Genomic DNA, 15,709 nt, shown 5'->3' with positions numbered 1-15,709 from the left:
CCCATTCTTCCCCTCAAACCATTTTCTCATCTTCGTTTGCCTGACTTCAATTTTAAGACGCATATCTCTATCCATGTCTCTCTCATGAAATGAACAAGCCTGAAATTCTTTCAACCATGCTGGACACATTTCACACGCAGGCATATGACCCCTCATGTCAAAACATTAAGGTTAGTTCGATGTGAGAATCGCATGCTATCAACAGCCAACCTCACAATAATTCTGTTTTTCACTGCCCATTGAAAACACTAAACTAATGTTTGATTCATCTTCTCAACTAAGCCATTGGCTTGAAGGTGATACAAAGTGACTTTCTTGTGCAGCATCCCAGTCTTTGCTAAAAATTCTTGCATCTTTTCTGATACCAACTGTACTCCGTTATCGGATACCAACTCTTTGCGCAGATCTTCTTGTACAAAAAGTTTGTTGGAAAACGAAATCACTGTGGCTATGGTTGGTTCGTGAAATTCTACTTCCCACCATCTGCTGTAATAATCAAATAACACTAATGCATACTTGTGCCTAATTGATAGTGAATTGAAAGGTCCTATGAAATCCACTGGCGACTTTCACTATGGTCTGTCAGGAAACATTACAGGATGATGTGGAGGTGTAACCGTTTTCAATGATTTATCACTTGTTGAACAAATTACACATTCTCTAAGAGTTTGAAAAATATCATTGTCCATACTAGGACACCAATATACAGAGCGTATTTTACTTTTCATTACAGTTTGACCCAAATGGCCTTCATGCCCAGCCAGAATGACTTTTGGTCTTAAGGGCATGGAAGGGATAAACTTGTCTTCCCTCAAAATTATGTTCTTATTTTCTAGTGACAACTCATCCGCAATCTTGAAAAATATTTGCAACTTGGACGGTAAAGACCTTTCTGTACGCCAACCTTTGATATCATATTTCTGAACCATCTTTAACACATCATCTCTCTCCAAAATATCCATCCACTTACTTTGGTCAAAAGTGCCCTTAGTACATGCATCAATGACAGCAATCAGACACTGCTCATCTTCCGCCTCTGTGCCGCATTCCTCAGTCGTTAATGATAACCTTGAAAAATAATCAGCCCTGATGTTTTTACCCCAGGGATGTGTAAAATAAAAAAAATTATACTGAGTAGTTTTGCACTCAGTCTGGCTAGCCTTGGCATTAGATCTCTGATCACATCCCCCCCAAAAACCAACCAAAGCTTTGTGATCAGTCGCCAATTGAAATTTTCTCCCCCAAACAAATCTCTTGAATCTCTGAACTGCCCAGCAACACACCAGTAACTCTTTTTCGATCAGCACATTTTCTTCTCATTTTTTCTCTACACCAGGGATGAAAATCCACCTGTTCTCTCTTCCTGATGAACCTTTTGGGACACGGTCATTTCTAAACCACTATTACTTGCATCATCTGTGAGGATGTTCTGAACTGATGGATCTTAAGGCACCATTATTCCTGAAGACCCATTTTCTTCTCTCAACCTGTTAAAATCTGCCTGGCAACCCTCATCCAACTAAAAAACTATAATTTTCTTAAGCAACCTGCTCGTATTTTTGTCTTTATGAATTTCACATAGAATTCGCACACTCCCCAAAAGATTAAATATACTCTGTACTTATGGGTACTGGAGCTTTGCTAATGGCAGCTACCAAATCTTGCTGTGGTTCCACCCCCTTCTGCGAAATGAAATGTCCCAAATATTCAATGCTTGACTTGGCAAACTCACACTTCTTCAGATTGGCTTGCTCTAATCTTTCCAAAACTGCATACATCGTCCAATCGTGCTCCTTTAAGTCTCTAGTTGTGATTAGTATATCGTCTTGAAATGCAACAACCCCACTGGTACCTTTCAAAACTGGCTCCATGATATGTTGGAAAACAGAGGCCGCGGATGCTAAGCCAAAAGGCATACGACTGTACTGAAATGTTTCCACAAGAGAGTTGAAAGCAGTAAGGTGCCTACAAGATTGCTCCATATCCACCTGATGGTAAGCGGAAGCCAAATCAATCTTGCTAAAAATACTTGCCCCCGCAAAAGTTGTCAAGCTGTCATCTGTTCTAGGTAGGTGGTATGAGTCCTCCCAAATGGATTTGTTTAAAGTTTGTAAATCAATGCAAACTCTCAAAATATCCATCTTCTTATGGGTGATAACTAAAGGAGATAGCCACAATGAAGATTATTAGAGCCCAATGACCCCCTCTTATCACATTTTCTCAAGCATGTTAGCTAACGCCTCCTTGATGCTAAAAGGTACGTTCCTCAACTTGTGCTTGACAGGTACCACATTATCCTGAATTTACCTGCAAAAACTTTGGGAAATTTCTTGATCCATATATTGTTTGCTTCTAATACCAGTCTCCCTTACTAACGAAATTTGGACTTCCTTACCTTGCCTCAAAGTCATTCCAAATAATCCTTGATGGTAGCACTCCGAAATAATGAGCCCTCTCTTTGTAACACAAACTTATCCCCCTTGATAACCTTCTCCTTAAACTGTAGCGTTGTCTCAAAATACCCCAACTCAATCTTCTTGCCATCATACGATACTAAACACCTATCTGGTGTCATTAACTCTTTGATGGTCCAAGTTTCCTTACACAACACTTCAGTAATGATATTAATCTTCACACCTGAGTCAACAAATAACTTTAGGACTTCCCATCAACACTAATATCAGTGTAGGGATCCCTACATTCAGATTATTCTTGATGTTTAATGACAAGCACTAAATCTTTAATTCTTTCCATCAGTTCAAATGTCTCATCATAGCACTCAAACACCGCATTCACTCTGTTCTTCTTAGATTAGCATACTTTATCACAGTGGCACACTTTCCACAGTTTTTGTGCGAACCATACTTTGCGGGACACGACCACCCCACAGGTGTATGTTGTGGGAATCCACTTCTAAAACACAATTTTTTTTTTTTTTTTAAACTGATTCTGATCCCCATTTGGGGATTCATACTTTTCCCTTTGAACCACAGATTTAGTGTAATGCTGACCCTTCACATTGCCGTCAGCCACTACATGCACATCAGCCCCTTCTTTGTTCACCAATTGTTTTGACACCTTGTAGAAACTCTCAATGCAAAGTATGTAAGGTCGGACCTTTTTGTGGATGTTGAGCTGGTGAAATGCATTTCATGAGTCTTAGCCAATGTGTGCTTCCAAGTTAAGGTTTTTATCTAGTGTTATCCCAAAGGATTTTGTTGATTTGGTGGAGGTGGGTTTGCCTTTTAGGATGTCTAGGTGGATCATCCATTTTATTGGAGGGGAGCAATGAGAATGGTAGAAGAGTAGGAATTGTGTTTTCATGGAGTTTAATTTAAAGTGGTTTTGTGACAGCTAAGTTTGGGTTTTCACCAGAGTATAGTTGAGTTGTGTGATACCCTCACAGGATGACATTTATAGACATAGCTGTATGTCATCTGTGTACATATGGCAGCAGGGTTCACCTGATTAAGGATATCTGTCAGTATTTCCATATACAGGTTAAAAACAAAGTGTGGGAATATGGTGGATCCATGAGGTACTCCCAATTCTGACCAAGCACACATTAGATAATGAACCTCCCAGTTTTGTTTGTTCTGTGCAGTTATGTAGAAAAGAGGTAATCCTTTGAAGTACATTACCGAAGAGTCCCAATCTGTGTTCAGGTTGCTCCAGAAGGCAATTGTGATTGACCGTATCTAATGCCGAAGACAGGTCTAAGAAGATGAGAAGACAGGAGTTGCTCTGGTCCAGCATTTTGAGCACATCGAAATGATGTGTAGGATGGTTTATTCTGTGGTCTGTCCAGGTCTATAACCTGATTGGACCTTATTGAGTAGGTGGGATTGTTAAACCTGTTGACAAAGTTTGTTGTGAACACATTTTTCCAAAACTTTCATGAAGAAAGGGATGTTAAAATCTGGAAAAAAGTTATTTAGATCCATCTGACTGGTGTCAGGCTTTTTCAAGAGTGATGTCACATACACAGGCTTCAAGCAGTTTGGGATAGTGCCTTGTATTAGCGATGCATTTGTCATTTTCGTCCAACTGGGGAAGACAAATTGGCTTAGTTCTTTTATGACTGTAAAGGGGGATTGGATCACCGAAATGTAATCTTGGTTTCACAGACACAATGATCTTACAGATCTTCTCTTCCTTTAGATATTTGAATTCACTCCATGATGTCTCATTTATAGGTTTGGTGGGATGTAAGAAGACCTGAGTTTTACTAGTGATGGAAGTCTCCACATGTAATGGGTGTCTGTTGCTGTTTGAAACCATTATCCTTTAGCTGTCAGTAGTGATTTATCTTTCAATTGTAATTAATTTCTCCTCGAAAAACGGACGCAAAGAATTCACAGTTATCTGTGGAGATGTTTGTGATGACGGTGGTATTGCTGTAACTGATCTGTTGTTTGACAACTTAGAAGCGTTTACCAGGTTAGTTTTTGGTTGTATCTAGTTGAGCACTGATGAAAGATGTTTTAGCTCCCAATATGACCCGTTTTGTATGTCTTTTGTAATTCCCAAATCTGTTTTAGGTGTATGGCAGAGGTTTTGTGCCTCCCGGTGAGTTCAAATCTTCTCTCTTCATTTGGGTTCTGGTTGAACCAGTGTGGGCTCTTATGTTCTTTGGTCTCTTGAGGTGAAGTGGGCTACTACCTCCAATATTTCTGTTGTATCATGGTTGTTGCAATCAGTTAGATCTTGCATTCTCTGCAAATCAATAGGGGATGTGAGGTTGCTATGACAAAGGAAGGTAAGCTCATACCTGTTCATGTTTCTTTTGTCTCTAAACCAGTGTTTGAGCTTGATCCCTTGACTTCTTGCTTTCTGTGTTCATGTAGTGGTGTGGTATATGATTTGGTGATGATCTGACAAGTCCGTTGTGTTGAAGGAGTCTATGCTTAAAACTCCATTCTTAATATGACTAGGTCAAGCACATCTCCTTTGTCATGTTGCAGTTTTGTACAGGCTTGGACAATGTTTTGATTGATAAGAAAGTGTTTTAGAGTGGAAACCTGTTTCATCCTCGTCAATCCAGTTTAGTTTGAAATTCCCTAGAAAGTTGGCATTTGGATATAGTAGGAAGTGTATCATAATTGATTCCATTATTTATTCAATGAGCAGTTGGTAGTCCCCTGGCAAGTGGTAAATTAGGTGAATTTTCACTATTGAGTTGCCTGCTGTGAAAGTTCTACAGCCATGTATTCATGTGTGGTTTACATGTCCACAGGGAATAGATTAATGTGTAGGGATTTGCTGTGCATGACTACAATCCCCCCACCTTTTTGCACGGGGGGTATAAGAATATAGAACAAGGGGACAGATTTGAACCACGTTTCTGCAGTGAATAATACATCAAGCTCCTGATACATGATTGCCTCAGCTACGTCTGTGGCATGTTTGGACGCTGACCTGCAGTTATGTAACATGCACTTCACTGCCGTCATTCTTTCCTGGGGTTGTTCACTTGGTCAGGGATGAGAAGAATCACAATCAAGTTCTCTAGATTTACATATTGCACTTTGAAATATATTCTACGTTTGTTAGTGTAAGACTGCAGCAAAACTCCAATGCCCTTCCTGGATAGATGATTGAGTGATCTCTATGGCCAGCAGGTAACATTAGAGACTGGTACAAGAACAGAGGAGGGACCCTGAAAACAGATACTCAGAGAGGCTGGCAGGGAAAATGTCAATACAAGAACAAAAACCTCTCAGGCAATTTCTTTAAACATTGGTAGTATATCCAAAAATCATTGAAATAAGTACATTGCCCCACACAAAGAGATATTTAGAAAAATATATCGTTTCTTTAATTATTTTACATAGATTCCTTAATAAATCAAAACAATCCACAGATAAATAATCATCATATATAAATCAATACGTTATGTAACCCATGAAACCAATTTATACATCCATCACGCATCTCCATACAATCCGCTCAATCACACCATTCAAATATAACACAGTCTCACCAATTTGACCTAACTCAACAGCATACACAAATAAAATTATACAATTAATACATTATAACAGCATACAGTAAATATATACAGAAAAGAAGAAGAGACATTTCTTTTTAGTAACACAAAACAAACGCCGACGCGCGTTTCGGATAGGAAGCCTTGGTCCTGAATTCCTTCCTCAGGGCGCATATAATTGATATAATCCAATTTAACAGTCTTTATCTTGATTTCCTATTGTATAGACTTCAATCCAGATTAATGATATTAGGCTGTTACACAGGGTACTCGGAGAAATATTCTGAGACGTGATTTTAATCTAAAGAGAAGACTTAGGTCTATAGAGCGTAGCGATTCAAGTCTCCTGGAGCAGATATATCGGAGTCACTTTGAACCAGGTCGCTCATGAAAACCGTCCGTAGATTAAAGAGTGGCCCCGCGTCCAAGTAGACTTATACTTAGATGGGGAATAAACAAAGTCGTCATAAATGGGTTCCACAAAGTAGTAGAGCCTCTTCAAATCAGGCTTTAACTAGGGGAGGGTAGAACTCTGTCCTCCTTAATTTGACACTTGCTCCGTCACGGTGATCCTAGACGTCTGTGTCTGTATGGTTCGACAGGCGAAAACCTTAACATTAGAGACTGGGCCATGTGTGGTAGAGACTGTGTGTGAGTGGGAGTCTTTATTGTGGCTAGGTGATAACCCCAGTAGTTTTGGATGATCATCTAATGCCTGTCCCGCCAAACCTGCTGTGCTCCACTCTGTTTAGTCATTAAAACAGGTGGGTTATTGCCCAGCATTCCGTATGCCATTGGGCAGCTAAGTCATAGTTGTCCCACCCTATTGAGGGAGGGACTATGTCACTCATTTTTTATGTCTCTGTCCGTCATAAACTGGCAGGGAAAATGTTCAGTGGCCCTCATGTGCTGAGAAAAAGCTTAATGCAAATCAGGTCGTTCAATTTGTTTGGAGAAAACAAACTCCCACTGGAGCTTAACAAAAAATCTTTGCTGAGAGGGAGCTTTAAATATGATGCCTGATTGGTAACTGCCTGCTGTGAAGGGAACCACCATGGCGGTGGCTCCCTTCAAAGCAGACAGTTCCCCTCCAAGCTGGTGTTGATGTCTGACTGTTTGACAGAGGTCAAGGCAGGCCTTAGCAATGGCCTAAGTAAAGCCCTATCATGTGACCTTCGTTAAGATACAGCTGCTGATTTGTTGTGTTGCGGAAAGAATTGACGAGTCCTCAACTGAAGAAGCACCATCACAGAGATAGGGTTGTCTTTAATAGAAAGTGGCAGTTTCAGAGACAGATTAGAGTAGGAGTGGTGCTCTCAGAAATATTAGAATATGTTCTACACTGTTCTTCTTGCACCTGCCTAAAGCTTAATGCAATCTTTGCCTTCCTCTCAGTTATTTGTTTAATCTCTTATCTTTTGTAGGTTATTGCTTCAACAAATGTGGTAAGTACAAAATTTTGATGAGATGAGAAAATCCCACTGTAAATTCAGAGCATCAGGCTATAGTTGAAGGCAGAGGAGTAAGTGTCCACAAGGTAACGTGTACTGAGGACTATACATCTGTCACTACTTTCTTGCAAGTGGATTTCATTTATTCAGTCAGTCGTACATCACTCATCTACCTACTAACCACAAACCCGTTGCACATGCTATACAGCAGCCAAATAAACATTTGCGGTTGGCATTTTTCCCTCCCTTAAATAACAGCCAACAAAAGAATCAACAAATACACAGTAGCGGTCGGCATGGCTCGTGGGTGGGGAGGCAGGTGCGAGGGGTCACGGGGGAGGGACTCACTGGGGGTGTTGTGGGGGATTCGCAGGGGGGTTCCCGGAACGATAAAATAAAATTAAATTAAACTTACCTTTCCACCGGCCGGGTCACACGTCTTCTCGCATCATGCTCTCCTGCCTCCAGCAGGAACAGGAATCAGGCAGCCATGCTCCCTCCCCCAAGCCAATCTTAACGCGGGACGCCGCCAGGCCAGGGGTTAATGGGGTGGCCATGTTCTCCATGCGGGCCGCCCAAACCAGTCATGCGACTCAAGAGTGGGCAAACCACTCCTCTCCTGCCCTGCTCAAAGAGCAGAGCAGCCCCGCCCACCCACAATGCGCAAAGCAAACAGAAAATGGTAATAACATATAGTTATTACCATTTTATGTTTTGGCTTTCTCTCACTGCAAGAAAGCAGTGGGCGACGCTCCTCTGCCCTAGTGGAGGAGCCGACCTGCAAATACATGCTGATAGTTTGTTTTCTTTCTACAGAACTTAAGACAAATTCCACTCACTTGTTTAAGTTATACAAACTCTTATGAGTAATGCTGAAAACCATGGAATATAGGAATGGGTATCCCAAATTAGGGATATGCAAAGGTTTACAGTTTGGTGGGCGGCATACTACATCACAAACATTGTGATGGCGTATTTCACCCTCTACACTCAAAATAAGGCTCTTTGGCCTTAACATTTTCCAAAATGTCAAAATGTGTGCTGTTTGCGATGTTAGATACACACACCACATTCACCCAGTTAGATGATGAGGGGAAAACATGTTTGGATGGGAGAATTTTCTGTCTGCCAAATATCTTTTGGCAGGAGAATTTGTCTGCTTAAAGGCTTTTTTTCAAGGCTTTTTCTCTCATTAGCCTATTTTTTAGAATATTTCTCCAGCTATTTGATTTAGAAAGCACTTTGTTAACTTTCTGAAGTGTATAAATATTGCAATAAAAAAAAAGAACTTCCCTCTTAACATTGATACGCAGTGGTAAACAGGGTCAGGCCATTTCATTCCTATCCACTGTAAGGCTTTGTAGCTCCCTGTGGCACCCCATGACAGAGAGATTGAAGCCTGCAGCTCAGCTAAAAATGCCATGCTTACAACATGTAAGCCATTTATGCTTTGTTTCCCACCCAAGTTGCTCACATTGTGATAGTACTATTTTATTTATGTTATCTTTACACCATTAATTTGATGTTATGTTACCTATTTAAATACCTGCCATTTGAATGCAGCAGTATAATCAGGGGGTCCCTTATCTTGGTCCAGAGTTGAATTCTGTTCTTTAGTGGGCCCTGGTGCTAAATACTGCCTTTAATTTTTAGTGGGATTTTGACACTAAACTCGGTTTCAAGAAATAGTGGCAGTGGTCGGAGCAGTGGTTTTGTACTCGCTTCACTAATGAGAGGACCTGCTTGATCCTTAAACGACTTAAATTGCCTTGTTTGCCAGGGTGTTACAACACCGCCTGTTAAGGTCATTTGTTATTCCAGTTAGTGTGTGGCTATGCTTAACACACACTGTGGGGGATCAATCCGTTCCTTACAATTTTGGAGAACCTTGACAAAATGCGACAAACACTACCTCTGTGAGGGCCATTGTGCTTTGGGATGTGCTTAGGTACTTTCGAGCAAGTGAATTAAAAAAACCTGAAAATGCCGTTATATTTGCCTAGGTGCTCTATATAACGTACCCCAGTATACAGGCACATGTGGAGTTAGCATAGTATGAGAGAGAAAGAGAGAGAGCGAAAGTGTATGTGTAGGTGTGTGCGTGCGCGCTGGGTCAAAGATAACACTGTAGCACACATGAAGGTAGGAGTGTGCATTGTCAATAATTTTGGCCCCTTTATGTCTTTCTCAGGCATCAGTAAGGCAAACAAAACAACAACAGGGGCCACAATAGTAAAAGCATTTGTTTGCACTGACAGAACAGGTCCCACATGGATATAATCAGTGCAACATACCCTCACTAAGGCACAGCAGATACAGTAGAAGCACCAACACCATGCTTCGTTCACACAAGAGTCACAGCTTGTACAGCTAGCTACTTTCACCTTCACATCAATTGCATCATCAGGCCACAGTCGGGCCCTGAGGTGGAGTTGTCATCCAGGAAAATCTGTGGAGACCTAATTGATGCACACATGAATTATTCTCCAGCACCCGAGGTTCTCGTATAGATTCATTTAGGTTAACTGGAGGAGAGTGATATAGTCAGGGAAGCTCTTGGCAGCAGATCGCACATTACTGTGGGAGGACAGCAGTGTCTTCATGCCTTGGGCAGCTGTGCAGCTCAGAGAAGGGTGTTGCTGGAATTGTGGAGACCAATCTGAGCACCCAAGGCATGCTCTGTGGTGGTGACATAAACTGAGTTCTTGGCCCAGTTCAGGAGCTATCAATCGTGGGAAGGGAGGGGGCTAGAGCAGGTGGCAATGGTAACACTGGCCGAGTTTGAATGGCTTATAGAGGTGGATCTTGGAACAGACGCTCATATAGACAGTGTCGATCATGCTGCCCGCAACTTCCTATATGGTGCATGGGTAGACTGGAAATCAAAAGGTATGTGGGATAAATGTTCTTGGGTGGCAGCAAAAGTCAATGCAATGGGGCAATTGTATGGGTAAGGTAAATTAGGCACATGTAGAGAGCTCCAGGAGTGGGGTGGGATTTCTACTGAACAATTTTTAACACATACAGCAATACCGAGTCTTGGGGTGCAAAGATAATACAACCTGAAACAGATAAGTCATTACACTTGATTATTAGATCTAGATCAGAGGAAACCATCTACTGCTTTTAACAGCAAAAAAGTTACAAGTACTCCATCAACTCCAAATAAAAACAATTATTAATACAGAGACCATTGGGTATGTAGAAAATTTCACATATTTTATTAAATCACGATGTCATTAAGTGTGATATATAAATCAAATATCACAACACTGACACATTTTACCTTCAATTCACATTAAATCCGTACACATTTGATCATTACCAAAGAGCATGACCACTCCATCTTCCATACCCAAACCACGAAAACCCCTTAAACACTTAAACACTCCCTCTCATACGTCACTCAATCCATTGCGAACAATAAAACAAAACTTTATACATCATATGGGTCTAACAGTTGCAAAAATAATTTCATATATATAACTATATAGGCCTAATCATTCCTAGTTCCTCTACAGTAAGCATCCATAGGTGTATATCATTACATAATACATATACGGTAAGCTCAGTTTTGTATCTATATCTCAATCATTGTCTGATTATCACTGTTACATCTCATGTCTGATATTTAGTGTCTGTTAGACCTCCTGTCCTGTGCCAAAGCGAATTTCTGTGTGACTTGGCAAACCAGCCGCACACCTTCCTCAGGGCAGAGCCTGAACATTTTCTGTATTAAAAGGAGGGGGGTGAGGCTTGGAGAAGATGTCCCACCCTAAAAGTACGAGGATTACCCCCGCCAGTTCTTGTGCCCCTATTCCGCACCCCATTATCTAATGTCAGGAACCCTCTGTTCAACCAGAGTCGTAAGGACACTTGATAATGACATTTGGTGGGGGGGGGGATACGCAGCTATGACATAGTACAGGGCAATCAGGACCCTGCAATGCAAAGGCTTGGAGACAGTGAGGTGGAAATGAGAGAATGATTTAGACACTGAACTAATGGAGAGGAATGATAAGTAGCCCTCCAACGCATGGCTACAGTTTCCAGAAATACAAGAGCCAAGTTATTACTGTTTAAGGTACACGTGAAGTGGCTGTAGTAATATGGTACAAAGTAATGCAATAAATATTAATGGTCTGCAGTAAACATCAAAAGTAGTATAGTGCAGTATTGTGAAGGTTTGCATCTGTTGAGCGTAGTGACGGGAACAAATGAAGCAACAGTGAATGCTGTACCTTACCTACAACGTTTGCCATGAAAAAGTCTTATTAACACATGTCGGCTGTCTTCTTTTCCATTACGACTACACTGGATACTTATGACATCAACTTTGCTGCTGTTTTGTACTGCTGATCTTCTTGCAAATAGGACTGTAGCACATGCTTTTCACATTGTACATTTGTAATCTTCCGTGATCACATATCGCGATTGTGATACAACCTGTGTGACAATAACACAGGACCAAGTTCCACCTGTAAGCGCATAACAAACAGGAACCTACTGTCCACTTCTAGAGCTCTTTGAGCATATGTTCATGTTTATCACTGATTGATGTTACTCTGCAGGTGTACTCCAGACTAATTGTGCATTTGTTTTGAACAAGGTTCTCCTTCTTTGCTCAAGTTGCATCCTCGTGGTAACAAGCAGCTGTCTCGCCTAGCACCCTTCCACACCCCTCCTTCCAATATACTATTGCTCTTTGAATCCTTGCCTGTAGACCTTGTCAATTAACATGCAGTTAATCAATTACCGCTTCCTAAGTAAAGTTAACCCACAGTTAACATGCTTGCTATAATGGGTGCAGCAGGCACAGGGTCTTTCTTGTGACAATTCCCTTTGTAGAGTCCCTTGTTGTGACACCTATAACAAGTAATCATTTTGTGTTTGGAAGAAAGTTCAAGTTCGCCCTTTTGCTTGTGTCCTACCTTGGACCCTGTGAAATTGCCCTGGCTTTTCCCCTCTTATCTGAAATAGGTCTAGCATTTATCTATCCCTATGGCTTAAAGCCATGCTGCTCCAGTCTTCTGTTAACTCTTTTAGCTAACCACTTGTAAGCCAAAACTGTAAATCTCTCTTGATCCTTCTCTGTCCAAACTCACAGTTATCCTCCTTGAGTTCCTCTGTCACCATCAACTGATTATGAGCATGCAATTCTTCGCCTCCATCCCTCTCACACACTCATTCATAATTGTGAAACACCGCATGGCCCAGATTTAATAAAGCGTTGCTAATGCACAAGGTGGCACAATGCCAGCAATGTTTCTTAAATGTATTAACTTTTTAGTGAAAGTTATTTAGTGTTGGAAATGTGCCCTCTTCTCATCTTAAATAGCATTACTGGGGTGTAACCTGGGTGGGTAAGAGCCCAAATCTCAATAGTTTTTGATGCATAGACCAATCTAATTAAATTGGCAGACCGAAACTTTGCATCAACACGTAACCCCTTCTTGAAGTAGGCATTACACAGGGGAGATGCGTTTATTTCACAAATACCCACACCTTATTTGTGTGCTACAGTGCAGAGGACAAATCCAACGTGTGAGATATTTTAACGTTTGTCAAAGCATAGGAATTAGTACTGGAAGGGTAAGATATAATAAATCAAAATAAAATAAATTATGAGAAGCCCAGTAAAAATTACAACAGCGGTGGTGGTTCAAGATCAAATTCCGGTTTCAAGGAACCTTGTTACAGATGTGGAAATATTGGGCATGTGGTGAATGACAAGGAGCGTCATGGTTGTGAATGTGAATGTAGGAAGTGTAGATAGAGGGACCACGGGCCACTTTGACAAGCTGAGTCGTAAACAGAATTTCAAATCCGTAGTGAGATGCATAAGGTGTATGAATATGTGTGTGGAGGAGGAGAGTTTGGACATATGGTGAAGGAGGTGATAATGAAGGTAACGTTTTAGTGGGCAATGAAGGTGATATAGGTCAGTCTCTATATTGTGACCTGGAAAATGATGGTTTGGGCGATGGACGATTTTGGATTGCCACACACCGTTGTAATTGGAGATCGATGCCAGCCCACATGAGAGGATTTTGTTCGGTTTTAGCTTTTTTGATATACATATGGGTGATTATAGGGTTGTTCCTTTCCAGTGTTGTGGTGCAAGTTTAGTAGAGTTAGGTTTAAGAATCTGGAGACTATTGGTGAAGTATTTGTAGCAACATTAAGCTGTGTGAAGTATTGTATGAACACTGTGCAGTATTATAAACTTGGGAGGGAATATCAGCGGAGAATGAAAGTGAGTTGTAGATTAAAAGACTTTAAGCACATAATTTGAATGCAAAGAATGGAGAGGCCCATTGTACATAAGGGCAGAATGTTTTGGTTAATGGAATGCAACACCTGAGGAGAGAACTTCATGGAATATTTGGAAATGGAGTGATGGAGGCAGTTAAGTTGCTACTTTTAAGCCCCAGGAATCTTACTCTCAGTCCAGGAATCCACTGGAACCAAGTTCAAGTTCAAGAATAGCTTTATTCGATTTCAGTTCAGAATCACAAAAGCACAGGTAAATATACAGTTAAAAGCAGAAATGCATAGTCATAAGCGCTTAAAATTCAAATTAATTGGGAACAAGGGAATACCAAGGTGCAATGTTATAAAAAATGTAGTCAATTCATTGATAGTCTATGTCTAATAAGGCTTTTTAAAAACATTGACACTAAGTACATAGTCATTTCATCTTCTAGCATTTGCAGTCTCAAAAGAGCCGGTCTGCATTGTTTCAGACCCCACTTTCTCAGCAAGAATATAAAATATTTTTCCCTAGGGAAGGTGTGAAATTTGCAAAACAAAATACAATGTAACATCGATTGTACAGATGTGTCATCACAAGGGCACAAAATCAGATTTTTAGACCAGGAATTGGCCTCGGGGAAAGTAAGTAGTCTAAAGAAATTTCCCCCCCCCCCGAAACGTGTCAGTAACATGCGACAATAACTGCTTTGGATCTAAATAAGGTATTGCTGGATACCCTGTCCATGTAGAATCAGTTGATTCTCCAAGACAGAGATCTTATTACCCTCTAGCAGCCAGCGTTTATTCTCCAGAAAAAGGAGACAAGTTTCTTTCAGCTTTTTTCTCGATGTTGTCGCTAAACAGGTCGGGGAATCAAAGTATTCAGGATATTCGATATCTCTCAAGAAGCTCTTTACATATGTTAACCAATCAATTTTAAGAGCCCCCTGGAGTTTCAAACAATCCTGGATTATATCTCTGTTAAGTCCGGTCTCTTCAGACGTCCATTCCTTGTGCCATAGCAGAATAGGACTAACTTAGATAAGGTCCGAGATATAAACTAGGCCTAATTCTTTATGACACACATATGTATAGGTAGACCTAGGGACTGCTAATAGGTACTGGAGGAATGCGTTCTCGCAAAGTTGAATTTCGCGAGTATCCGCTATCCCCCAGATTCCTGCACCGTATGTTACAGTGGACACACATTTTGATTTGTATATGTCCACCAGAACTTGCACTGGTCGGCCCGCTAATCTGTTTGCGAAATTTCTCACTGCACCAATAGCACGGGAGAAAGCTAATTTCCTCGTACAAGCTGCTGACAACCACGTCCCCTTCTTGTCAAAATTAATGCCCAAGTAAAAGAATGTGTTCGTTGTTTCTATCTTTGTGTTTGATAGGAAAATTTTACCCTGGGGGTTTCTCTTAGTAGTACAACACATGCTAATATTGATGTTTAATCCTTTGGCACTCATGTAGTTTGAAAAGGTAGTAAGCGATCTCTGTAGACCAACTTGCGTCCTGGCCATGATTACCGCGTCGTCTGCGTATAATAAAATGGAGGCTGGGCGGTCTCCAATTTGGGGGTAGTCCTGTCTATTTTGAGTAAGATGGGATGCCACACTATTTATATATAAGTTAAATAAAAATGGAGCAAGTATGCATCCTTGCTGGACTCCTTTCTTTATGAGGAATTTGTTGGTACACTCACCATTGCTCCCAAACCGTACCTTCGCACCAGCCCCCAGGGAAAATTATTTAATAAAATTCAGCAGGTTAACATCAATACCTAGTTGCAGTAGTGTAGACCATAACATTTCGTGATTCAAGCAATCGAAAGCCGAGCTCAAATCGACGAATGTTAGATATAGTTTATCCCTTTTTGCCATCACATATTAGCCTATTATCATTGCTAAGTTTAATCCTTGTTCCGTAGTGCCTCATCCTACTTTAAAACCATATTGAAATTTTGAAAGAATACCTGTGTCTTCTGCCCATAACTGTAATCTAT

The 15,709-nt window shown here is 40.8% G+C and overlaps 1 protein-coding gene across 4 annotated transcripts in view; it reads left to right on the top strand.

The window, feature by feature from the left end:
• Positions 1-15,709, top strand: part of IZUMO1 (izumo sperm-oocyte fusion 1) — a 268,814-nt gene that overhangs the window by 72,335 nt on the left and 180,770 nt on the right. For 2 of the 4 annotated variants that reach the window (XM_078650921.1, XM_078650918.1), the window contains exon 4: positions 7,414-7,434. The exons of the other annotated variants lie outside the window; for them this stretch is intronic. In XM_078650921.1, the coding sequence (XP_078507047.1) occupies positions 7,414-7,434 (21 nt within the window). The remainder of the gene's footprint in view (positions 1-7,413; positions 7,435-15,709) is intronic. 4 annotated transcript variants of the gene reach the window in all.

Source organism: Lissotriton helveticus, chromosome 7 (assembly GCF_964261635.1).
Source record: "Lissotriton helveticus chromosome 7, aLisHel1.1, whole genome shotgun sequence".
Taxonomy (NCBI): Eukaryota; Metazoa; Chordata; class Amphibia; order Caudata; family Salamandridae; genus Lissotriton; species Lissotriton helveticus.
Note: the sequence above shows the minus strand (reverse complement) of the source record. Positions and strands in the feature narration are given on the sequence as shown.